The sequence below is a fragment of the Canis aureus genome, chromosome X (assembly GCF_053574225.1).
Source record: "Canis aureus isolate CA01 chromosome X, VMU_Caureus_v.1.0, whole genome shotgun sequence".
Classification (NCBI taxonomy): Eukaryota; Metazoa; Chordata; class Mammalia; order Carnivora; family Canidae; genus Canis; species Canis aureus.
In genome coordinates, this window is record NC_135649.1 from 18717804 (window position 1) to 18742572 (window position 24769).

The window sequence follows — 24769 nt, forward strand, 5'->3', positions numbered from 1 at the left end:
CCGCCCCTCCGGGCTTCCCCGGGCCACCCCGGGCCCCGGCGGCCGCACTGCGGGCCGCGCGCCTCAGGGGCCGCCAGCCGCCGCCACGGCCGGGCGGGCCAAACTGCTCACCACGACGCTGGGGCTGCGGGTCGCCATTACGAAGCCGGCGGGCGCGGGGGCTGACGGCAGCCTGAACAGGAGGAAGCCGGCGTTGCAGCAGAGGAGGCGGAGGTTCTCCTGCAGAAGGCGGCGACCCGCGGGAAAGCGGAGAGATTTGCTCTGCCGTTGCGCTCTAGGCCGCCGCCGCCGCCAAGCCGAGCCTAACAGGCCCCGCCCCGGCTCGCCCCGCCCCCGGCTCCGCCCCGCCCCCGGCTCCGCCCACAGGCCGCCCGGTAGTCTCCGCCGGCGCCTGCGGGTTTCCAAGCGCACGAGGTGGGAATTTTCCTCCGGAAGAAGCGGCGACTCCTAGCGCGCATCCTGCGTCCCGTTTTCCCTGGGTCTCCCAGCGGGACCTCCGGCTCCAGGATTCCCAGACCTGTCGCCGCCTTCTTCCCAGTGCGCTAAACTGGGCTCCGGCTCTTCCGCTTGCAGTCACCACGTGCTCCTCTCGCCCGGCGTCTCCTTCCCAAGACCTTGGACCGCATTGCGGATTCCGTTTGCCCGACTGGTGGCCCAGTTCTACCAAAAACTTTAACAGGGTGTGTGAGTTCAGACCTAGGAGCCCTAGGGTGAGCAGATCAGGGTACACATCCGGCGGGGGACACCTTACTGCTCTGTGACCTTGTGCGAATCAGACTTCCTGAGCCTCTTTTCGTCTCAGTAAAGTGAGGATATTAACGGGATTGTTGTGAGGATTAGACGCGGCATCTGTGTGCGCATACGCATGTAGACGGCACAGTACCTAGGACATTGCATAATCAGGAAGTGGGAACCGTTGCTATTACTGATCTTTATTTTTGCCTCCACAAATTCCTGTTTGGAATTGGGGCGGGTTGAGGGGGGATCCTCCTCTAGTCTCACGTAAGTCAGGTAAGCAAATAACAGTTGTTCCATTCCTGCCGTTCCTACAGCTCCGGCACCCACCAGAGTGCCCAGCGCATGCTAGGTGTCCTCTATTAGGGCCACTGAGGATATGTGATGGTAAGAGATTTGTGAACCTGGGCGTCATTGAACTCTGAGCCTTCATAAAAAAAATGAGAATAATTCTTCCTATGAAGGTTTATTGTGAGAATTGTAAAAATCACTTATGTAAAGCACCTAGCATACTACTTGCCTCGTAGTAGGTGCCCAAGAAAGAATAGCAGTTGTGATTTTATCGTGTATGAGTCTGGGAACACCATAGTGTCTGAGTTTTTCTGCCTCCCCTATCTATCATGGAGTGATAACAGACTATAATGGAAAAGGTACATGTGGGGTTTGGACTGAGATCTGAGTTTAAATCCTGAGTTGAGTTCACCACTAGCTAGTGTTATACCTTGAGCAGGATCCTCGGCCTCTGTGTGCCTCAGTTTCCTTATATGTCAAATGAAGATATTTTTTTTTAATTTTTTTTTTATGATAGTCACAGAGAGAGAGAGAGAGGCAGAGACACAGGCAGAGGGAGAAGCAGGCTCCATGCACCGGGAGCCCGACGTGGGATTCGATCCCGGGTCTCCAGGATCGCACCCTGGGCCAAAGGCAGGCGCCAAACCGCTGCGCCACCCAGGGATCCCTGAAGATAATTTATATCTTAACCACAGGGCATGGTGAGGATTAAACAAAATTATGCAAGAATGCCTAGCATAGCTCTTGCTTCAAAAAATGTTAATAACAATGCTATGCGTTCCATATTATTACCTTAAACAATTCTTCACTCTATCCTTCTAGCATCTAAGACTTCTTATTTGTTATTCTACTGATGGACATTTGGTCAGTTTCCAGGTTTGGTTTATTGCAAATAGTGCTGCTGTGAACATTTCGTACCTATTTTGTACATAAACACATGAATGCATTTCTATTGGATATAGACTTTGAGGTTCATATCAGCACATTTTTATTACTTATCCTTTTAACAAACATTGTGTTCCACCAGGAGTTAGAGCACTTACAGTTATATGTTGGGCCCCTGGCACATGTGGACTCAGCTACATTTGTTTCTCTCTTTTTTATGTTTTAAAGATTTAATTTATTTATTCACGAGAGACACAGATAGAGAGAGGCAGAGACATAGGCAGAGAACCGGGCTCCATGCAGGGAGCCCGATAATGGGACTCAATCCTGGGACTCCAGGATCATGCCCTGAGCCAAAGGCAGATGCTCAACCACCAAGCCACCCAGGTGTCCCTCTCTCTCTTTTTTTTTTAAAGTAAGTTCCATGCCCAGCCTGGAGCTAAAGGTGGGTCTTGAACTCAGGACCCTGAGATCAGGAGTTGGACACTTAAAACAAATGAGCCACTCAGGTACACATCCAGCCCCCACCCCCCCACCCCCACCCCTGCCCCGCCTGCCACATTTGTTTCTAAAGTAGGTAATCCAACACTTCAGAGACCTTCTGGCTTGTTTGTGGCTTGCAGTTTCTTCTTTCTCCAACCCCTGTGGTAGCACATACTCCTGAATTCTCAGGGGTTTGAAATAAACAGTGATAGCCTGCTAACTGTAAAGACAAATAGTACTATTATTTCCATCCTGTTACTCTATGACAGCTTGGAGCTTTTATTTGTGTTTAAAATTTAAAACAGCAAATAGTGAAACTTGCAAGATGTAATACTTCTGTTTGGTAAGTGAAAATCCGGTTCACAGATGAAATGTATTGCTGAATTTGGACAATATATTTAAAATCAAAATGTTATTTTTTTTAATTTTTAAAAAATTATTTATTCATGAGAGACACATAGAGAGAGGCAGAGACATAGGCAGAGGGAGAAGCAGGTTCCCTGCATGGAGCCTGATGCTGGACTCGATCCCAGGACCCTGGCATCATGACTTGAGCTGAAGGCAGATGTTCAACTGCTGAGCCCCACAGGTGTCCCTGAAATGTGTTATTTTAAAATTGTAAAAAAAAAAAAAAATTGTAATAGTTGGGGCACCTGGCTGGCTCAGTCAGTAGAGCATGTGACTCTTGATCTCAGGGTTGAGAGTTAAGCCCCACACTGGGTATGGAGCCTACTTTTTAAAAACTTGAAAAATTAAAATTATAATTGTCTTAAGTCCTAAAAAGAAATCAAGAAAATAGCTATTACTATTACAGGAAATAAAATTTTCATATAGACAAAATCATTTTGTCTTTTTTTTTTTGAGAGACAGAGTGTGCAGGTGCACACCAGGAGAGGGATAGGGAGAGAGAGAATCTCAAGAAGGCTCCACACCCAGCGCAGAGCCCAACTCCGGGCTTGAACTCACAACCCTGAAATCATGACATGAGCTGAAATCGAGAATCAGGTGCTTAACTGCTTGAGCCACCTAAGTGCCCCAATTTTGTCATTTTTTAAATTAAAAATTATCTATTCTGTGTCAAATATGCTAAGTATGCCACTGTTTTACTAGAATATTTGCATGCAGGAAGAGATAAGGAAAGGAATACGGGATCATGCCCTGAGCCAAAGGCAGACACTCAACCGCTGACGCTACCCAGGCGTCCCTAAATGTTGAATTTTTTAAAAGACTTTTATTTATTCATTTGTCAGAGAGAGGGAGAGAGAGCACAAACAGGGGGGATGGCAAACAGAGGGAGAAGCAGACTCCCTGCTGAGCAGGGGGCCCGATGCAGGACTTGATCCCAGGACTCTGGGATCATGACCAGAGCGGAAGGCAGATGCTTAACCAACTGAACTACCCAGGCGTCCCTCTAAGTGTTAAATTTTTATGTTAAATTTAGAGTAGCCTTCCTAGTGATCTTGGATGTTCCACCTTCATCAGAATACATTTCTCTAAGCTTTGCTTTGACTCCATGAACTGGATGAAAACTGAACCAGTATTGGAATTAACAAAACTGACAGTTAATTTTATGTGTCACCTTGGCTGGGCCACAATACCCAGATATCTGAACAAACATTATTCTGACTGTTTCTGTGAAGGTGTGTTTTTGGGTGAGATTAACATTTAAATCAGTGGACTTTGACTACAGCGGATTACCCTCCACAATGTGGACGGGCCTCCTCCAATCATTTGAAGGCCTGAATAGAGCAAAGGCTGACCTCCGCTAAGCAAGGAGGAATTTTGCCAGCAGACCGCCTTCGGACTGGAACTGCAACTCCTCCGGCAGTGTCCAGCCAGCCGGCCTCCCCCATCAGATTTTGGACTCGTCAAGCCTCCACAAACGTGTAAGCTAATTCCTTAAAATAAATCTCCATCGCTGTCTTTCATTTTCTCCCCTCCTTCTCTATCTCCTCCCCTCCCCCTCCCCTCTGTCTCTGGCTCATACACACATGGGGTTCTGTTTCTCCAGAGAGCGCTAATACAACTGATTTTCTATTTGAAATATCTAATGATATAGATGGCATCATATAACTGACATCATTTAACTGTGAAGCCCTGAAAATAGAGCTACTTATTTAAAGCTCTTACTACACTTTTTGTCGTGTACAGGACACTTGATCACTTCTTGGCCTTTCGGCTAAGATCAAGTGTGGTACAGGACACTTGAAATCAAAATGAACAAATGAATGTTGAAGAACAGTCAGTTGATCTAAACAAGCCATTCACAGAGCAATACGTAAATACCCTCTCTGCAGCTGCACCCCATTAAATCATCATCTTTGGGCACAGCCTCCTTAAAATAACTACAAACCTGTGAGGTTGATGCTGAAGCTGTCTCTGCAAATTTATGCCCCTGGTTTTCCTGTGGTCAGTGATAGCCATGTGCTCCATGCGCGTGGATGATAAAGCATTGCCAACTGTTTTGTTCATGTTACACAGTCATGATCAATGTCTTGAGTAACAAATATGGCATTTAATTTTGCATTAATCTTGCACTTTAGTTTTTGAATCATGTGCCGAAAAGGGTGAACTGCAAATTTGTAGGAAAAAAGGGTGTTGTAGATTTGCACCATATAATGAATGACATAACCACTGCACTGAGAGCATTCAGGTGACTTACTCTGTTCTATGGCACGACACCTCAGTCTCTGTTTCCTTAGTATACTTTATGTACATGTAAAGATGTAATTCGCTACGTCCACTGGCCTACCAACTCATGGCCGGGCAGCTTCCTGTATCTCGTAGGCTTTGGCATGGGCACAAATGGCCGGCATACCCTTCTGGAACCCCAAGTGTCCAACAAAGGGGCACACAGTGGTGAATGTTCCCTCTCGTCCCTGCCTGGGACAAGCATGAGTCGGTTGTCTTTAACTTCTAAGGTCTGAGTGCACTCTGTTATCGATGAACACCCAGCATGCTGTCCTTGAGAGGGTTACATACTATTTAGAAAAGATTAGAGAAAGGGAGAAGGGTTATCACTGGTTGCCATTTAGGTCTAACTGTATTAAAGTGAGAATTTGCTTCTCTCCGTATGTACTGCACAGGCTGGTAGGCAAAGAAGACCGAGGCAGAAGCTGGAATTAAAAGGTGGTGGTCCCACAGCCCCATCCTGACTTATGTTGATTCAGTTATTAATACTTACCCTGGGTGGGAAAACAAAACCTCTCAGACAAATGCTGAATTGGATAAGTTGCTGCAATAACAATCCCAGGCAAACTGGAATGTATAGCTCCCCTACAGTGCTGTAGGGCCGGTGGCCGGCGGGGGGGGAAGGGGGGGAGGTGCTGGATGGTATCTCTCCACTATGGTGTCCCAACTTCTCACCCTGATTTCCTTCCTCTCCGGGCATCCTGGACCACCTTGCCTATCATAACTGTGCTTCAGGCCCACGGGAGAGACTTCCCATTCCCTGATCAGCCACTCTGCCCCTGGCTTCCCTCACTTCCCACTTCGCTCAGGATCCCACCTGAACCACTCTCACCAACTGCTGGAAGTCCTTTGTGCCCTTCCACCTCTGCTTTGCCCAGATGGCAGAGCCACACCTGTTCTATCTACCTCGCCTAGGCACTGGAGAAAATCCCACAATCGTGGAGACTGGTCCCTCCATAGATTCGTGGGACTGGGCCCTAACACCCCATTCACAATCCTTCACGAGTCCTTGTTCAGCATCCTGTCTTACTCCTCTCAGGAATGTTCTGAATGTCCCTGTTCAACTTCATCATCCTCACTCTAGAGGGGTTGACTCAACCCAATAGCTCATGAAGAGAGTGGAGGAAACAGGAAGCACATCAGTCCCTGCCATACACATCTACACTGTGTCTCTTCTCTCCTCCAGACCCAGAGCTGAGGAGCCCCTCCTCTGACCAGCAGACCCGTCTGTGGCCTGCAATCCATCACCTGTGGTACTGGTCTCTGTCAAATATCTACTCTTATTCTCCCATAGCATTTGTATCTCCTTCTTTCTAGTCTTTCCCTTCAGGCCCATACAGACCCAAGTTTCTTTTATCCAAGAAATAAGTAAGCAAATGAATAATTGAATGAATGAATGCATTTAAAGTCCTCTCTTTATGTCATAGCTCATGTTCTCGGAAAAATTTCCAGGAGATTCTGAGAAAAATTTGATTTTGTAAAATATTTTATGACAGGAATGTCAAAATGGAAGTTAACTGCTGTTGTTAAGTCGTGCATGCTGGCTTTAGTTTGGAACAAAGAAATGAGTTTATAACAAGTAAGGCCAGGTGCTAGTATAGGACCATGTATTCTTTTCTCTTTTTAAAGATTCTATTTATTTATTCATTAGAGACACAGAGAGGCAGAGACATAGGCAGAGGGAGAAGCAGGCTCCCTGATGCCAGACTTGATCCCAGGATCTGGGATCACAGCCCAAACCAAAGGCAGATGCTCAAGCATTGAGCCACCCAGGTGCCCCTAGGACCATGTATTCTTATTGAATTCTTTTAAAACTCTATATCTATTCATCTGAAAGTTGTCAGCCACCAATCACCCAGAGTTCCCTCATTCAATCTCTATGCTAACATTCCATGTCTCTATCAGGGTCTTCTTAATGACCATTAAACTATGATTTGCAGAGCTTAATTTTCTAGCAACTACCTACTGTCCTTGTCTTACATCTTTTATAGCCTTCTGACATTATTGCAAATGGTCTTTTATATAGACCAATTTCTAAAACTCTCAAAATCCCACATGGCTAATGGAAGTTGCTTTCTGCTTCCTTAGGATTTTAAAAAATAAACTGTTTAATTAGAAAAATTCTTTCTTTGGGGTGCCTGAGTGGCTCAGTCAGTTAAGCATCAGACTGTTGGTTTCTGCTCAGGTCGTGGTTTCAGGGTCGTGGCATCAAGCCCCGCGTTGGGCTCCATAGTCTGCTGAGATTCTCTCCCCCTCTGCTCCTCCCCTGCTCTCTCTCCCTCTTAAATAAATACAATCTTAAAAAAAATCTTCTTCAGCAGCCCTAGATTCATGAGTTGTTAATACTTGCTTTATCAACTTTCTCACTTGCTGTCCACCCTCCTCACTCACTGTGGTCTGTCTTCTGTGCCCACAGTGGTGCCAAAACAGCTTGGCTTGGACAACACCATTGACTGTTATCTTGCCAAATCCAATGGACACAATTTTTGGCCTATAACTGTCCTCCCTATTGCATTTGATATTATTTGTCATTGTGTTCTTTTGACTCTATTCCCTTGAATTCTGGGACACCACTTGATTGTCCTACCTCCCTGTTCTGTTTTTCTCTCTCAAACTTCTCAGTACAGATGGTTCCCAACTTACAATGGTTTGACTTGCAATTTTTTGACTTTACGATAGTGCGAAGGCAGTACATGTTCAGTAGAAAGTGTACTTGGAATTTTGGATTTTGATCTTTTTCCAGGCTAGTGGCATGTAATACAGTCCTCTCGTGATGTTGGGCAGTGGCAGTGAGCCACAGCACCCAGTCAGCCACATGATCATGAGGGTGAACAACCCGTACACTGACAGCCATTCTGCATCCATACAACCATTGTGGTTTTTCACTTTCAGTACAGTATTCAATACATTACATGGGATATTCAACACTTTATTATAAATTAGGCTTTGCGTTAGATGATTTTGCCCAACTGTAGGAAATGCATTTTCGATTTACAATATTTTCAGCCTACAGTAGTTTTATCAGGGCATAACACCATTGTAAGTGGAGCAAGATGTGTATACCCTTCCCCAGTGTTAACATTTAATATAACCACACCTAGTACAATGATCAAAATCAGGAAATTAACACTGATACAAAATTATTAACCAATCTAGAATCTTTATCTAAGTTTAATCAATTGTCCAATTACTGTTCTTTTTCTGGACCAAGATCTGATCTGGGAGCACATGTTGTATTTCCTTAAATCTCCTTTACCTCTTTATTCCTGGAACAATTCCTGTCTTTGTCTGTTATGACCTTCACATTTTCAAAGGGCACTGGCTGGTAGAATTTCCCTCAGTTCAGGCTTGTCTAATGTTACCACACCATGGAGTTTCAAGTGTTCCATTTTGGGCCAGAAACACAGCGGTCATAATGGTGTGTTTTTATATTAGGAAGAGCATGTTTGTCAATTTGTCCCATTATTGATGCTACTTTGGATTGATTACTTAAGGCAGTATCTGCCACACTGCTTCACTACATACTCGTTTCCTCTTTGTAATTAATAAGCATTATTAGGCATTCTAGTTTGAGACCCTAAATATTCTGTTCCTCATCAGACTTTCACTGACTAATTCTAGCCTCCACGCTGATTTCTGACTGCAACAATTATTACTGGGGTGTTTGTCGAATCTTGCTTTTTCCATTAACATCATTCCTTCTTCACTTGCTATTTAGAATGCTACTGTAATAAAGAGCTTTGCCTTCACCTTACTCATTAGTTTTTAAATTATTTAAATTGCCATGGACTCAGGAACTTTATCCTGTAGGTAATGAACCATCAGTAATATTAATTACATTTTGCCCAAATTGCCCAAAATTTGGCTACTGGGAGTCCCTCCATGTTGGCTCCTGTGTCTTTGTAGCTATTTCCCATTTCCCTTTGTAGCTATTATCATTTTTTTTAAGATTTTTTATTTTTTTATTCAGAGAGAGAGACGGAGGCAGAGACACAGACAGAGGGAGAAGTAAGCTTCACGCAGGGAGCCCAATGTGGGACTCGATCCCGGGACTCCAGGATCATGCCCTGGGCCGAAGGCAGGCACTAAACCGCTGAGCCACCCAGGGATCCCCAATTTCCCTATCATTCTTTTAGCACTTCCTTAATTTCTGGCACCACAAGATACTCCAGGCTTATCTTGTACTTTTCCGGTCCTAGCCTTACAATTGGCTGTTTTTTCCAAAAAGCACTGGTTCCTTTCATTGGAGAGTAGTATTAGAAGTAATAGAAATGATTAGTATTAGCAGTATTAGAAACCAAGCTCTGGGCATTACGTTATAACATTCAAATCATGATATGAAAATCCAACAGTGTCTTATAATAAGCTTAAGAGTAATTTTATTTTAAAAACTAAGGTTAAAAAAACAAACAAACAAAAAACTAAGGTTTAGGGCAGCCCGGGTGGCTCAGGGATTTAGCGCCACCTTCAGCCCAGGGTGTGATCCTGGAGACCCTGGATCAGGTCCCACATCAGGCTCCCTGCGTGGAGCCTTGCTTCTCCCTCTGCCTGTGTCTCTGCCTCTCTCTCTCTCCCTCTCTCTCTCTGTGTGTGTGTCTCTGATGAATAAATAAATAAAATCTTAAAAAAAAAACACTAAGGTTTAGGGGTACCTGGCTGGCTCAGTCGGCGGAGTATGCAACTCTTGATCTTTATTTGGGTTGTGAGTTTGAGCCCCACAAAGAGATTACTTGCAAAAAAGGGGAGGGATTTTTTTAAAAATTAAAAATAAGGCTTAAAGCTTAATGCCACCTATCATATTTAGTATGTGTATGTATGTTTAAATTTATATATCTAAATATGTGTATATTGAGGTATATTGAATTTTTTCTTTTTTGTTATTTTAAGAATATTTGTTTGTTTGTTTGTTTGTTTTATTCATCAGAGACACACACAGAGAGGCAGAGAGAGAAGCAGGCTCCCTACAGGGAGCCCAATTGAGACTCTATCCAGGGACCCCAGGATCATGCCCTGAGCCGAAGGCAGATGCTCAACCACTGAGCCACCCAGGCGTCCCTTGAATTCTTTTTTGGAAAGAGAACTTTATGCATAATAAAATTCAAGTTGACTTACTTTCTGCATAGAGAGTTGTTGCCTTACCCAGCTTAAATGTAGACTCTTAAAAAGGTCGGCTAACAACAACAACAACAAAGTCAGCTAACTTTCATGTTTCTGTATTGCATGCTATAGACAAATGTAGAAAAATCAGCAAATAAAACAAGATTTTATAAGGGTTCTTTGCTTCTACAGAAAGTAGAAGTCCCTAAGGTTAGGTTATCACCTGTTGGGGTTTTTGGAAAGCACTGTTACTCTGGTTCTAGAGACTGGCATACTGACCTCTTTTTCCCTGCCAAGTTTTTATTTAAAGTCCAGTTAGTTAACATACAGTGTAGTGTTAGTTTCAGGTATAGAATTTAGTGATTCATCACTTATGTACAACATCCGGTGCTCATCACAAGTGCCCTCCTTCATCCCCATCACCCATTTCAATCCCCTGGCCCCCACCCCCACCCGACGTCTCTTTCTAATGTTGCTCTTTTCTAGGATCAGGTCGCAAATTCAAAATAATAAAACTGATAAGAGGAGCACGTGGGTGGCTCAGTGGTTGAGCACCTGCCTTGGCTCAGGGTGTGATGCTGGGGTCCTGGGATTGAGTACCTCACTGGGCTCCCCACGGGGAGCCTGCTTCTCCCTCTGCCTATGTCTCTGCCTGTGTGTGTGTGTGTGTGTCTCCTGAGTAATAATAAAAAAAACCCTCACGATTAGATATTTTACCCCCAAACCATCCTTAGCACTCTCCTAGATGGCCGTTCGCACCAAAGGTTTGCTCTCTCTTCCTGACTCACGTTGTGGGCTCACAAGCAAAGGTGGGGAGGGGTGTTAGAGAAATAATGAGGTATAATAGGTATGCTTTACATATTTTCAATGAGACCAAGAGCAAACTGTCTCATGGTTTAGGTTCACAGTACAGGGAAAGTTGTCAAGTCAAAGACAAGCTCAAGTTACTTTATGTTACTTTTTATTACTATAGGAAATTCTCATTGCAAGCATCATGGTGATACAGATTCACATTTATGTGGGTAAGGGCTAATGACGTGACCATTATCAAACTGACTTCTAATGACTTTTCTTGCCCAGTTTAAAATAGTTCTGTTATTTGAGAGCGATTATAGCACACACTATACAGGACAGATTTTAACACCCTGAAGATTTACCAAAGGCCTTCTCTGTTCATAAAATGTGCTTGCCTCAGGATTATCATACACTGATAATTACAAGCAGGTCCGTTCACTTGTATACTGTTCCCTAATAAGGTATTGCACTCCCCTCCATTCTGATACTTTTGCTCACTGTAAGAAACAAATTGAACATTTTGGATAGTCTCTGCTCTCCATTCATACTTGCCTAAAGGTCCCTGCTATGACTTAGATAGAGCTGTGCTATCCAGTACAGTACCCACTAACCACACGTGGCTATTTAAATCTTAAATGAACTACGATTAAATAAAAAAACTGGGCTCCTCAGTCCTACTAGCCACATTGTAAATGCTCAATAGCTACTTGTAGCTAGTGGCTACTGTATTAGACCAGATGGACATAGCACATTTCCACCACCGTAGAAAGTTCTGTAGAATAGCCCTTGGCTAGAGAGTGGGACTTCTGGAGAGAATAACAAAACACAGTCCCAGAGCTTGGTAGGAAGGGCTCTACTGGAAGCTGGTTTCTCTGGAAGCTGATACTGCTACCAGGTGCATAAAACTGACAGACTGGGGGCGCCCGGGTGGCTCAGTCACTTAAGTGTCTGGCTTCGGCTCAGGTCATGATCTCAAGGTCCTGGGACAAAGCCCAGCTTCGGGCTCCATGCTCAGCGGGGAGGCAGCTTCTCCCTCTCCCTCTCCCTCTGCCTGCTGCTCCCTCTGCTCCTTCTGCTCCTGCACACGGTCTCTGTCAAATAAAATTGTAAAAAAAGAAAACCTGGAAAGGTCAGAATCAAAGCAGGATAGAGACGGGAGTGAGCTGAGCAAGGACGTAGCCTCAGGTAAAGTCTAGCCCTGGCCTGATTCACAGGGGAAAAACTTGCAGTAGTCCTGTCTTGAGACAGGGGACAAGGACTTTGTATCTTAGAATCACTGGCTACCTGGGAAGAGGGACAATGGAGCCTCCCAGGCTCCCATAAGGCAATGGCAAGTAACTAGAGAAGGTCGCAAGTGGAAACTGCATACCAAACAAAGGTGCTATGAGGGCTCTAGCTGGTCATGGGAGCTGGATAGGACACCAGCAGCATCCACCACATCCAGGTCCGCAGCTACCAGTGAAAATGAGTTATCGTGGGACTTTTAGAAACATTTTCCTAATATAGGAATCAAGTTGAAAGGAATATATTATTGTGAATATAAATAACTTTAATAATGATTTTGTGTGCTACATAATTAAAACTATGTCTAATTTCCACCATTTGTTAGAAATTTAAAAGGCAATTGCTCAGGCAACAAATTAATTGAATTTTTATTCATTTTCACTGGTAGCTATCTAGTAATAATTTGAATCGAGGTAACATTCTGAAATTTACATGAATATATAGAAATGTTTCTACTCAGCCTTGTGTGTGGACTTTTAAAGGCATATTATCTGATGCATGGTTGTAAAAAATATTTAGCAATTGTATTTTATCTCTATTTTGCTATCTCTTAATATTCTTAAGTGTCTTTGGGGAGTTGAAATTAGTATAAAACTAGATTAATAAGCATCTAATTTTATATGATCTACTAGAATTGCCTGGAATATATGCCTGTAACACATATAATATAGAGATGGTAATTATATATAAAGTGAGTGTTGACCTCAAGATGATTTCAAAAACCTCAAGAACTTGTGTTTACATCTCCCTTCCCCCTGAGAAAATTGTGGAAATTTAGATCAGAATAGCAAACACTTAAGTTCCACTTCCACTGAAGAAATTTAAACACCGTATATTTTAAGATAATCAGGGATTATTGTTAAAAACTGAGTAGTTCGGGGGTGCCTGGGTGGCTCAGTCAAGTGAGCATCTGACTCTTGATTTTGGCTCAGGTCATGATCTCAGGGTCCTGAGATGGAGCCCCACATTGGGCTTCACTCTCAGCAGGGAATCTGCTTGGGATTCTCTCCGTCTCCCTCTGCCCCTGCCTCCCCCCCCATTCAATCTCTCTCTTTCAAGCCTTTAAAAAAAAAGAAATTTATCTTAAGGATATAATCAGACAAGGGCAGAAAGCTATATGTATAAGAATGTTCATCTCAGCATTATTTATTTTCAAACATTTGTTACCCATGCTTCCTATAGGAAAAAAAGGAAATGTTACTTCAGAAAAATGAAAAAAGAATCTAAGATATGGATGGAGACCCTGAAATACAAACAAAACAGTGGCAGCTGAAGGGTGACAACAGCTCAAAAGATCGATTTCCAATAATAGGGTGTGTTCAGGCAGAAAAGGTAGAGAGTCACCCTAGGTGTTGGGGAGGGAGACAGTTCTCTCTGGGCCACTTGATCCAAATATCGTTCACATTCTTTCCTCCAGATGTGGTTCCTTAGTGGCCTTCCTCTCTAGGCTACTTGATCCAAATATAGCTCATGCTCCTTCCACCAGAGTGTGGTTCCTCTCCTGTCTCCATACCCTTGGGAAGGATTTCTCATGGCTTACTCCTGTTCCCTGAGTTTGGACTTTCTTCAGGCTCCCTTAATAATGGTTGCTACTTCTGCTGGTGTGCCTACCTTTAATTTTTTTTTCAAAACTATAGAAAAGTTGCAAGAATAGTACAAAGAACTCCTGCATATCATCCACCAAGATTCATCAACGTGTGATATCTTGCTCCATTTGCTTTATCTCTTTATACACACACACACACACACACACACACACACACATTTCTTTTTCTGAACCAGGTAAAAGGCAGACATAACACCTTTATTCCTAAACACTTCAGTATATATTTTCTAAGAATAAGAGTATTCTCTTATAACCACAATTATCAAAATCAGGAAATTAACATTGACCTAATAATGTCTAATCTTCAGTCCCTATTTACATTTAGTCATTAGTCCCCAGAATGTCCTCCTGCACAGCAAGAATTCTGTTTTGCGGAACCAGTTCCCAATTCAGGGTTACACATTACTTTTAGTTGTCACGTATTTTTATCACCCTTAATGTGAAATAGTTCTTCGGCTTTTCTTGGATCTTCGAGACATTCAGGACAAGTGCAGGCCAGTTGTTCTGTAGAATATCCTTTAATCTGAGGCTCTCTGCTCTTTCTTCATCATTATATCAGCACTTTTTCCAACAGCAAAATAATAGCAACAACAAAACCTGGAAACTTAAGTATCTAATGATAGGGAAATGGCCAAACTCTAGGATACATCCACAAAATGGACTAATGCAACCATTAGGAGTGACAGTTTATTTACTGAACTGTGAAGATATTTCTGATTTGTAGGTGAAAAAGGCAGAGTACAACTTACTAGGTATAATATGAACCCCTTTTTTATAATTACATATATGCACAGAAATGTTTGAAGATTTTACAAAAAATATAATGGTGGCCTTATGGTTCATAAGATGATGGGAGATTGGAATTTTTTTTTTACTTCTCTGTATTTTCTAATTTTGGTTCACTGAGCATCAATTCATATATGACTAGTGAAAATATAAAACGCTTTTCCAAGTTGACTTGATAGATTTACCTTTATAGCTGAAGGATCACGGAAATCCTTCCATCGGCTAGTCCCCTTACCACACCTGATCCTTCAGGGATGTTACAGTCAAGAAGGCAAAGAAATAAGAAGTGAAGAGTACCCACAGGATTTGGCAAAGGCCACCAGTGGACTTTGCTGGAACAGTTTCCGTGTAGTTGAGGAAGTGGAGAGGTGTGAACAGAAGTGAGTGCAGTGAAGCTGAGGAATGTGTAATAAAAATACAGATGCAGAGACGTCAAGTGGGGACTCAACTTTCAAGAAAATTACATGAGAAGAGGAGAGAAACAGGGCACAACTAGAAGGAAACACAGGAGCAAGGGCCAGCATGTCAGGGGATGGGAGAGTCTTGAGTCTGTTCTCTCCTTTGATCCTCACAAGTCTATGCAATGAGTACTATTTTTACAGGCATTTTCAAGATGAGATCATGGAGGTGGAGATTCAGTAACTTCAAGGTTACATAGGATCCGAGCCAAGGCCACCAAAACCCAGAGTCCATATGCTTATGTTTGTAACAGTTTGTAAGGATAAAAGGAAAGACAAGTTAAAAGGATTGAAGACTGATATGGAGAACCTGGGAACAAACACCAATATTTGTGCGGCACCAGGCCACATGGGTTGCAATCTCCTCTGGCGGGTCACCTTCCCCAGATGGAACAGTAGAAGGAACTCTAGGCACAGGGGAAGGTAAAAGGGTGGATGAGAATTGACAGAAGTGGCAAGTTGAGGCCAGTGATGTCTAGAGGTAGTGGAGGTGATTAACCATCTCATGCAGGTTGAATAGTAAAGGAAGTGAGGGCAAGAACTGCCTCATGAAGAAAACCAAGGAACGAAGAGTCTGAGGAACATGGGTCCAGAGTGGAAACAGGAGTCAGGATTCCGGGCAAAAGGTGAAAGAGAAAAACCAACAAACACCGAGGAAAATCACAAGTTTATCAGCAGTAAGAATGGAGAGGATGGACCCAAAAGACAGAATAACAGATTGTGAGGAGCTTAGCAAGCTGACGTGGAGATGTAAGCAGACCCATCGTTAGCCCCATCACCTGACAAAGAGAAAATCCAGGTCAGGACAATTCAGTTTGGGATTCATGCTTGAGTAGCCAGCAGACTGGGTAAAAATGTCCAGGAGTGTAGCTGAAACTACCCAGTGGGTGGAGCCGAGTGTGGATAAGGATGGGGACTCATCAGCAGAACACACAGCTGACAGCTGTAGCAGCAGATTACGGCTGAGCGAGAACAATCCAAGATGGAAAGACCAGAAGGCTGCGGACCACTTACATTGGGGCTGGGGAGAAGAGTCAGGAAAGGAGTCGTCTTGAAGGGGTGGTAGAGATCATGGGAAGTCAGGTAAGTGAGTTCCCAGGAGGGCATCAAAGGAAGAAAAGAATAAAGCGCAAAAGTGTTCCAAGTTTTGTGGCGATCTTTCTAGGATGTGCCCTAGAGTTGGCTGCACTTCCGAGTTTCATGGAATGAAGTGACCCCAGTTATGAAATGCCGTAAAGGCTGCCGAAAACTTCTCTCTCCTACCCTGCCTCTTCCCAAGCGAGAATGGACATCTGCCAAGCCCTCCCCTTAAGCCACATATGTTTTCTTTAACCCCTCTCCCTGTGTCCCCACCCCCAGCCCCTGCATACTGGATAGCTGCCCTAAGCGGTCTGGGCACACGGAATAGGTTGAAATGCTTAAGAACAACTCTTCTAAGGGAGGTCCGGAAAGAGTGTTGTATTTGAGGATAATGCCAAAATTCCAGCTCTCTGATCTGCAAACTTTCAGAAACTGCTTATCTTTTGTGCTTGCTCTCTAACCGAGAACATATGAAACCAGGGTCCCGAGAATGATTGCTTCCTGGTAATACTAAATCAATACTAAATATAGAACATAAGCCTATTTGGGCTTAAGGATCAGGAACATTTGAAAATAAGCCTTTGTGTTAAATTGTCTGGCTAACCTCTGAAATGAACGTACAGCGGTCTCCATGACCACTGAAGTTCAAAGTTGCAAAAAAGAACTAATGGAGTCGTGGTGTTGTCTTACCCCTCTTTACAGACTTTGTTATTTCATAAACATATGAGAAATGAGTGTAGAGAAACATGATCAAAGGTTGGGTTATTGGTAAAACATTAAAGAATTCTTTTTGTAAGGTTATACATCTGACTTAAATCTTCTTAAATAGTTGTTTGGCTAATGTCATACATACCTAATTAGCAAAAACTATGATTTTGAGAATTAGAAAAAACTAGTTTTCAGGTGGTATCAATCATCCTTGACTACATTCAATTTATTCTTTACATAGAAACTGGCAGGTTGAATGACCATCATAACTGAATATCTGTGTTATTTTTTACCAACAGTTTATTTTTAGATATGCAGGTAACTTGCTTGAAATTCTTAGAGAACAATAATTTTTTAGCAAATGAGCTAAAAGAATGATATATACATCAGTCAGTTTTTCTGGTTTGTCTTACATTTTATTCATACAAGGATAAAACAACTAGTTGAAAAGTGAAAAGTTCAAATGGTTTCATCTTGTTTTTACATAACTGACGGGTGGTTAGACACATTCACGGTTTGGGGAGTAAGAACCATCACAATAGATAAAGGCTATAGGAATTCTTCAACAAAACCGTACACGACCCCTTCAAGTGCACTGAACTGAGCCACGTATGACCCTGGACACACAGAGAAGTAGATCCATCTGGCAACAAGGAGCAGCTATGAACAATCTGTCACTTTTCAGAAAGCAGGAGGAAGGGAAATGATTCACCAATTACTACTGTTGCTAACATGTATGAAACAAAAACTTTTGACTTCATTGTTTCACAAATGAGATATGGTGTCCAGTTTCCCCCAAATAATCCATATGCTTCCTTGAGATATAGTCTAGGTGGGCTTTATGACAAAATGAAAACCCTATAATTTTCTATAGAGCATGTATCATGTTTTTTAAAGAAGATACCATAATTCTTTCCGTTAAAAGGCACTCCTTTGGAGCGGAAAAGCAGGGAAGCTTAATCCCCATAGGGTGAACTTTTCAATTGGTGAATATTTTTTGGATGGCAATTTTTATTAAAACTTTAAATGTATATACCTTTTACTTAGTTCCACTTCTGGAAATTTAGCCTAAGAAATGACCTGCATAAGATCCTGTGAGACCAGACAGAACAATTCCAGTTCATCCATACACTGCCATGGAATGGAGCTGCTGAACAAAAGGCAGGGAATCTAGTTGTTCTGACACCTTACAGCGTTGTTCAAGTGAAAACGACAGGTACAGAACTGCATGCAGAACATGATCCTATTTATGCTAAAAAGTATGTAAGTTATAAAAAAAAAAAAGTATGTAAGTTATATATGTACACCATTTAGAAGGATCTATGTCAAATACAGGGGAGTTGGCTTGTGGAGAACAGGGGAAGTTTCACATTTTGCCCTATACATCTTTGTATGTTTTAATTTTGTACAATGACCACGAATTACTTTTTAAAAATTGAGGTGAAATTCATGTAATACAAAACTCACCCTTTCAACGTGTATAATTCATGGCTTTTAGTATATTTACAAAGTTGTGTAGCCATCACTGCTACCTAATTCCAGCCATTTGCATCACCCCAAAAAAGAAACCCTGTACCTGCTAACAGTCCCTCCCCCGAGCCCCCTGTCTGTAGCCCCTGGCAATCACTAACCTGCATTCTAGCTCTATGGATTTGCTACTTCTGGACATTTCATATAAAGGGCATCAAACAGGGGCGCCTGGGTGGCTCCATCAGTTAGGTGTCTGCCTTTGGCTCAGATCATGATCTCGGGGTCCTGGGATGGAGCCTCACACATGGTTGGTGGGGGTGGTCCCTGCTCAATGAGTCTGCTTCTCCCTCTGCTCCTCCCCACTCTTGTACATGCTCTCTCTTTCTCTCTTTCATAAATAGATAAAATCTTAAAAGGGGGAGGCATCATACAAGATGTAATCCTTGGTGCCTGGTTTCTTAGCATTAAGTTTCCATGGTTCATCTAGGTTGTAGCAGGGATCAGTACTTCAGTTCTTTATACGGCTATGTATGACTTCAATAAATTAAAAAAATCTGTAAATAGCTCTGTTTTAAGAAAGACACTCAGAAAAAGAAAAACCTCATGCTTCTGTACAAATAACTTTGTAGAAACTCAGTAGCTCTAAATCCAATGTCCATATTAAAGCACAGTTTATTTCTATTGTTCTGCTCCTAACACTCCCTTGATATGCACGCCCTCAGGTCCCATTCCAAAGATTTGCCCTTTCAAACAGTATTTGTTTCCATGTAAGTCTGTTTATGAGATTAGCATTCACAGAGCAGAGCTAGTTACCTCTTTGCCCAGATGCATCTTCTTCCCTATATCCCAGGCACTGCCCCCACCTCCAATACAAAAACGCATTTATAGCGACAGAGATAGAGACAAAGGCATAATTTGGATGTTTATGGACCTCCTATCTTTTGACAAAGATCCAGGTCTCAATGAATTCAGTACACTGACCATGGGCAGAACATGTCTGCTACAGTGTAACACTTTAAATGTTCTCAGTAAGTTTCGTAACTGGCATTTTATAGTTTTCATCTTTTTTATTTATTAGAGAGAGTACGGGGGAGAAAAGCAGAAAGGGAAAGAGAGAGACAAGCAGACACCATGGTGAGATGGAGCCGGATGTGGGGCTGGATCTCATGACCTGAGCCGAAGCCAAGAGTTGGATGCTTAAAAAAAAAAAAAAAAAAAAAAAAAAGAGTTGGATGCTTAACCGACTGAGCCACCCGGGTGCCCCTAGTTTTCACCTTCTGAATAAAAATCAAGAATCCATTTTTGCTTTACGTCCTTAATTTCCAGATACCTCATTATCTAAACTAGGCAAAATTATGTAACATAGGTTGTCGTATAAAGCAGCATTATCTCTACAGCCAAGGACTCTAATATATAAATAAAAAGGGTTTTCCCTTAAAAATATGGACTGGCCCTTGCCAGCCATAGAATTTTCCTAGGAAATTCTACCAGGTTTAAACTTTGGAATGACCTCAGCAACTGCTGATGACTACAGCTGGAAAAAGAAAACAAAACTCCCTTCAAGGCCCCCAGCTGTCAGTAATTCCAATTAGCTAAAGAAAACAACATAACCCCCTTCTCCATATTTTTGTGGTAGTCATTAAAATAAAGCTAAATAATGGCTGGCTCAGTTGGTAGAGTGTGCGACTCCTGATCTTGGGGTTGTGAGTTCGAGCCCCACCTTGGGTGTAGAGATTACTTAAAAATAAAATCTTTTTTTTAAAATCAAAATGCAACTAAATAATGGACTTTAAACACACACAGTCACACACAGGTGCATGCGTGCCCAGCACAACTAGGTAACATTTGCGGTGAGGCACACCATCCCATAGTTCCAACATTAATGAGAACCTATTACATATTTTTTTTCTTCTCGAGTAGAATGAGGTGAGGACTTGTGTGTATGGAATGAGCACATTCCACTAATCAAGTATTCTGATTTCTGCCCTGGATACGACTACCTCAATCTATGAGCAGTGTACTAGAAGTAAGCTGTCCATGACAAAGGGAGGACATTTAGATCTATAAGGTGGAATCCCTTCACAAGAATATTAATCCTCACCCTTATTACCAACCAGATAAACCATAGTAGGAGTTTTGGTTTATTTTCAGTCACCTTCTGGCTAGGTTCCAGAGGACCCAACTTAAGCCAAAGGTAGCTGAATCATGTAATGATAAAAGAACCAAGGTGTAATGCAGTTCTGCTGTACTTGAAAGATTGCTAGTTCTCTCCATGATGCAACCTTTATGTTGTGAGACCTTGAACTGGACTCAAACTCACTCTTCTCTCTCATACTTGTTTAATGACAAGTTACTAAACAAACTAGGCATTTCATTTGAAATGAAGCAAGACTAAAGGGAACACAATCTTACTACCGCTACAGATAAGCTTCATTACACCCTTTCACAAAAAAGACATACATACAAACATGAAAGTCGTAACTCATTTATTGAATGAATAGTATATGCAAGAATATCAATAAAAGGAAACTAATACTACAAACTACAATTTTGAAAATAAAGCCAATATAACAGGAACAAAATATACATAACATGAGAGGAATGTTTGATTTTGACCCATAATGCATTCCTTATCTTTACAATTAACCTAAATGTCTGTTAGAACAAAACTGTATACCTTGGTCTAACCTTTAGTGCTTTTCAAAAAAGCAACAACATTCTAGAACACTTTTCGTTTTCTTTGAGATATTTAAGATTCACACATTTGTTCAAGTACATAGATTCTGATTCAACAGTAGATCTACATAGCTTGTTATTCTCTTAATATCTTGAGTAGCATGTACTCCTGAGCAAGTACTATCTGAAATTCTAAAATTGCTGATCTTTGAAATAAAATGTATTTCCGTTGTGGGTTTTTAATAAATTGAGATGAAAGTAAAATTCACACCCCCACCCCCCTCCCCCAAGGAACAAAGAGTTCTTATTAAAGTATAGAAACTCAAGTCTATCTTTCTACTCTAAAGAACATTTCTTACAAACAGTTCTGGTAAGGCAATAAATGCTCCAGAATAATCTTCAATATACGCTTGCAAAGATTACACTGTTGAATATCAGTAACGAAAACAAAACAAAAAAAAGGGGGGGAGGAAAGAAAGAAAAGACGCTTCAAAATTTCAAGCTAAAATATGCGTCAAAGACAGTCATGGCAGTATTTTTTGAAATGATGTACATGTTATATACTTAGCAAATAATGTCATGCTTATTAAAACTACAGTTAAGGACTTAAGAGATGAACAGTAAATACACTGCTGAGGTCCATTTTTCTAAATATTCATACCACAATGTCATTACTACCCAGAAGATGATGATGCTACTTGGGAACATAAGTACTGTACAATTTTTACATTGTAAGGCACTTTTTACTCAGCATGTGACGAAAACATGGATGGAGAATCAAAGTATGAGAGGTTTACAACCAAAGGTGATATTTTATGTGACTTCAGTTTACATTTCAACTTTTGATGAAAGACTGTTTAGCCCATCACACCACAGTGAGAAAAAATAGGTAGCCAGCCACTTATTCTAGCCAACCAAAAGGTAAAGTGCTATTCTGGTTGCTAGTGGCAGAAAAAGGGTTGAAGACACCCATACAAAGTTATACACTTGATTACATGACAAATCCATCGACTGACAGGTATAGTATTTGAAGTCCATGATATGATCATTGGCTGGCCACTATTACCCTGGCACCTTCCATTTTTCCTAAAAACATCATTACAGTAGTTGTCCAAAAATGAAGGTGCTCTATTGTTCCATGGGTAAGTCTATGGCACACAATGTAAAAATGATCAAGACACAGTGATTCAAAGATTTTAAAATAACAGGTTTCAAGCTGTCGTAAGGAAATAAAGTACAGATCCTTTGGGAAAAGTCACATAGCTTGGTAAACAAACATCTAGATCTGTCGTTGCACTTCAAGTCATGGTGAATTTTGAAAATTCATCACATACACACACACACACAAAAAAAAACCAATGGCATATTTAGAGCAAAAAGAGAAAAACGTATAGGGCAACCCCACTAAAGCTAGTTTCCTTCTAAAAATAATAAAAGATGGTTAAAATAAAGCAATCATTGAGTCCCTTGATTTAAGTGAATGTGTGAATACACACTTGACAAATGTGACCTTAAGGGACTAGCAGTTAAAAAAAATCAGTCATTAAGCACAGTGTAATTTTCCACCTGTTACATTTTAAAAATGCTTCTCCATAAGCTGCAGAATATCTTGATGTACAGTCAAGTTAACATATTATTTCTTATTTGCTAATTTGCTTTAATGTGGTAGGTTAACAAAGAATTCAGAAATCAGAATCCCTACCCTTGGTATTGAGGTGCTATGGTAATATTAGGCAGACCACAACTAAAGTTTTTTGGTTTTGCCATAAAGAAATATATAAATGTGCTTCAGCAGGTAAGTGGAAGAAAATATCCCTAGCTAGAAATGCCAGTGTGAAAATCCTTTCTAAACAGCTGGGTTCTTAGGCTTCAAAAAACAACTCCAATGATCAAGAAAACACCACCAAGCCCTACCAGAAAAAAGTAGGGCACGAGAGCCTATTTAATAGATAAGCAAAGCAATGCATGAAAACATTAAAAATATTAAATAATTTTTTAAAAAAATAGTGGTCACAAAATGAAAAATAAATACTGTTTTCTGCAGACTGTTTTTTACTCCTACAGCGCATGAGACCTTCTTACATACTTTGGGCCAATATATGAAGTGTTCCACACAACACGGCACTTGAGAGGAACCAGTTTCAGACATGGTGGCTGAAGTCCTTAATGAGTAGTAACCCATTACATCTTAAAGAGGTTTAATTTGCTGTTGCCAAATGTTAGTTTAAACTTACAAGGATCCAATCATTTTGCTGGAAGCTCTTTGTAGGGCATGATAAGAGAAGAGGTTTACTGTCAAGAGAATTTTGGCATAAGCACTGGAGCTCACAACTTAAAATCACCAGTCGCCCGAGTGCATGCTGGTCAGTGAGAGCAAGTTTAACAGGAACGAAATGAAAAGCTTTAGCACACTTCTTGGAAGAGATTTTTAGCATGTGCTGTCAAAGCCAAGAGAAAAAGAAGGTTCTCTTCATTTCTAGCCTCCGTTACTGGAGTGTGAAAAAAAATCACATATTCCCATGTGTTGCCACCAGAGGTGTGTTTGCACTGTAAAGTGAAATTCGCTTATGCCTTCCCTTGAGTATGAATCCACTAAACAAACTCAGACACTCTAAACAGTAGAACTTTGTTCAGTCCAGAAATATAGCTTACTTCATTTCAATGTCTGCTTTAACTGTTGACACTATACACAGGGTTAATAGTGTTTCAATTGCTTCCCAGAAACTGCAAACTACAGCTACGTAATATCAACATGTCAAATTCTGCCATCTAGTGAAGGCTCATAAAACAAACAAGACGTTTTTAGGCAGTTCAATGAAGGATCTAAGAGCTGGGCAGTAAAAAGTTACAAACCCTTTTTGATTTTAGAAAACAGTGAAAAAAGAATAGTAGTTATGGATGTCTTATTCATTCCCAGTTTTCTAACTCTGTCCCATGAACCTGTTTAAAAGATGATAAAAAATTGTAAAATATGATGCTTGAGGGGAACACAATAAATATAATGTTATTGAGGAGCGAGAACATCTTATTGGTTCGACATTACAACTACACTTATTGATAAAGTGGATAGCTTGTTTTTACTGTTACAAAATCAGCTAGTTAAAAAAACTATGCAAGCCTACACAATCCTTTAGCATTCTAGTAACATGCTTAACTAAACATAATAGCATTAAAAAATCATACTGCATATACCATTTCTCCAACATGTATTTATCAGCGAGTTTTGTATCCTGACAACAGATCCGATAGAAGTAACTTTCATACCTAGTTTCCATTAAGTTGTTGCTGAGTTAGTTGTTGCTGGTCAATTTCTACTTTTCCCCGGCTTTTACTCTCTCGTTCCTCGTCTTCTTCATCTCTCTCATCATTTCCACTATGATTTTTACAATATAGTCTACAATGACGAAAGATAAAAGTCTCAAAATGTTTTGTCACATGTTTGTCACAAGTTTCTAATATGTGAGTAGAATAAATAAATACAATATGTATGCCATTAGTAGATGAGCTTGGTGCCCATTTAAAATAAGAGTTTCCTCATCTATGCTTTTAAAAAACACTACATTTAGTTACAGGTCCATTTCCAAGTAAATGATAGGAAAGCACTCTATTAATGAGATCATAGAAGTTCATCTGAAAGAAAACCTATGGTTTAAGATAAAAGTTGTACATATGCCCAAAGATGAGGCAATGCCTCATTTTGCCCATTGAGATTAAAAATGAAGCT

General features: G+C 41.3%; 2 protein-coding genes and 2 long non-coding RNA genes across 6 annotated transcripts in view; 2 read left to right on the forward strand and 2 right to left on the reverse strand.

Moving 5' to 3' along the window:
- Positions 1–321, reverse strand: part of HPRT1 (hypoxanthine phosphoribosyltransferase 1) — a 38380-nt gene extending 38059 nt beyond the window's left edge. The window contains exon 1 of the mRNA XM_077889749.1: positions 112–321. Coding sequence (XP_077745875.1) covers positions 112–138 — 27 coding nt within the window. The 5' untranslated portion in view covers positions 139–321. The remainder of the gene's footprint in view (positions 1–111) is intronic.
- Positions 322–2497: 2176 nt separating this feature from the next.
- LOC144308521 (uncharacterized) overlaps positions 2498–24769 on the forward strand; it is a 129322-nt gene continuing 107050 nt past the window's right edge. Inside the window, exon 1 of the long non-coding RNA XR_013374999.1 lies at positions 2498–4280. This is a non-coding gene — a long non-coding RNA (uncharacterized LOC144308521). The remainder of the gene's footprint in view (positions 4281–24769) is intronic.
- LOC144308520 (uncharacterized) lies at positions 13444–22434 on the forward strand. The gene is made up of 3 exons (XR_013374997.1): positions 13444–16194; positions 17947–18115; positions 19448–22434. It is a non-coding gene; the product is annotated as an uncharacterized LOC144308520 (long non-coding RNA).
- The window catches only part of PHF6 (PHD finger protein 6), a 51686-nt gene continuing 47755 nt past the window's right edge, over positions 20839–24769 (reverse strand). For 2 of the 3 annotated variants that reach the window (XM_077889122.1, XM_077889121.1), the window contains one exon: positions 20839–24439. In XM_077889122.1, the coding sequence (XP_077745248.1) occupies positions 24310–24439 (130 nt within the window). In that variant the 3' untranslated portion in view covers positions 20839–24309. The remainder of the gene's footprint in view (positions 24440–24769) is intronic. The other variant, XM_077889120.1, reaches the window with a different exon arrangement.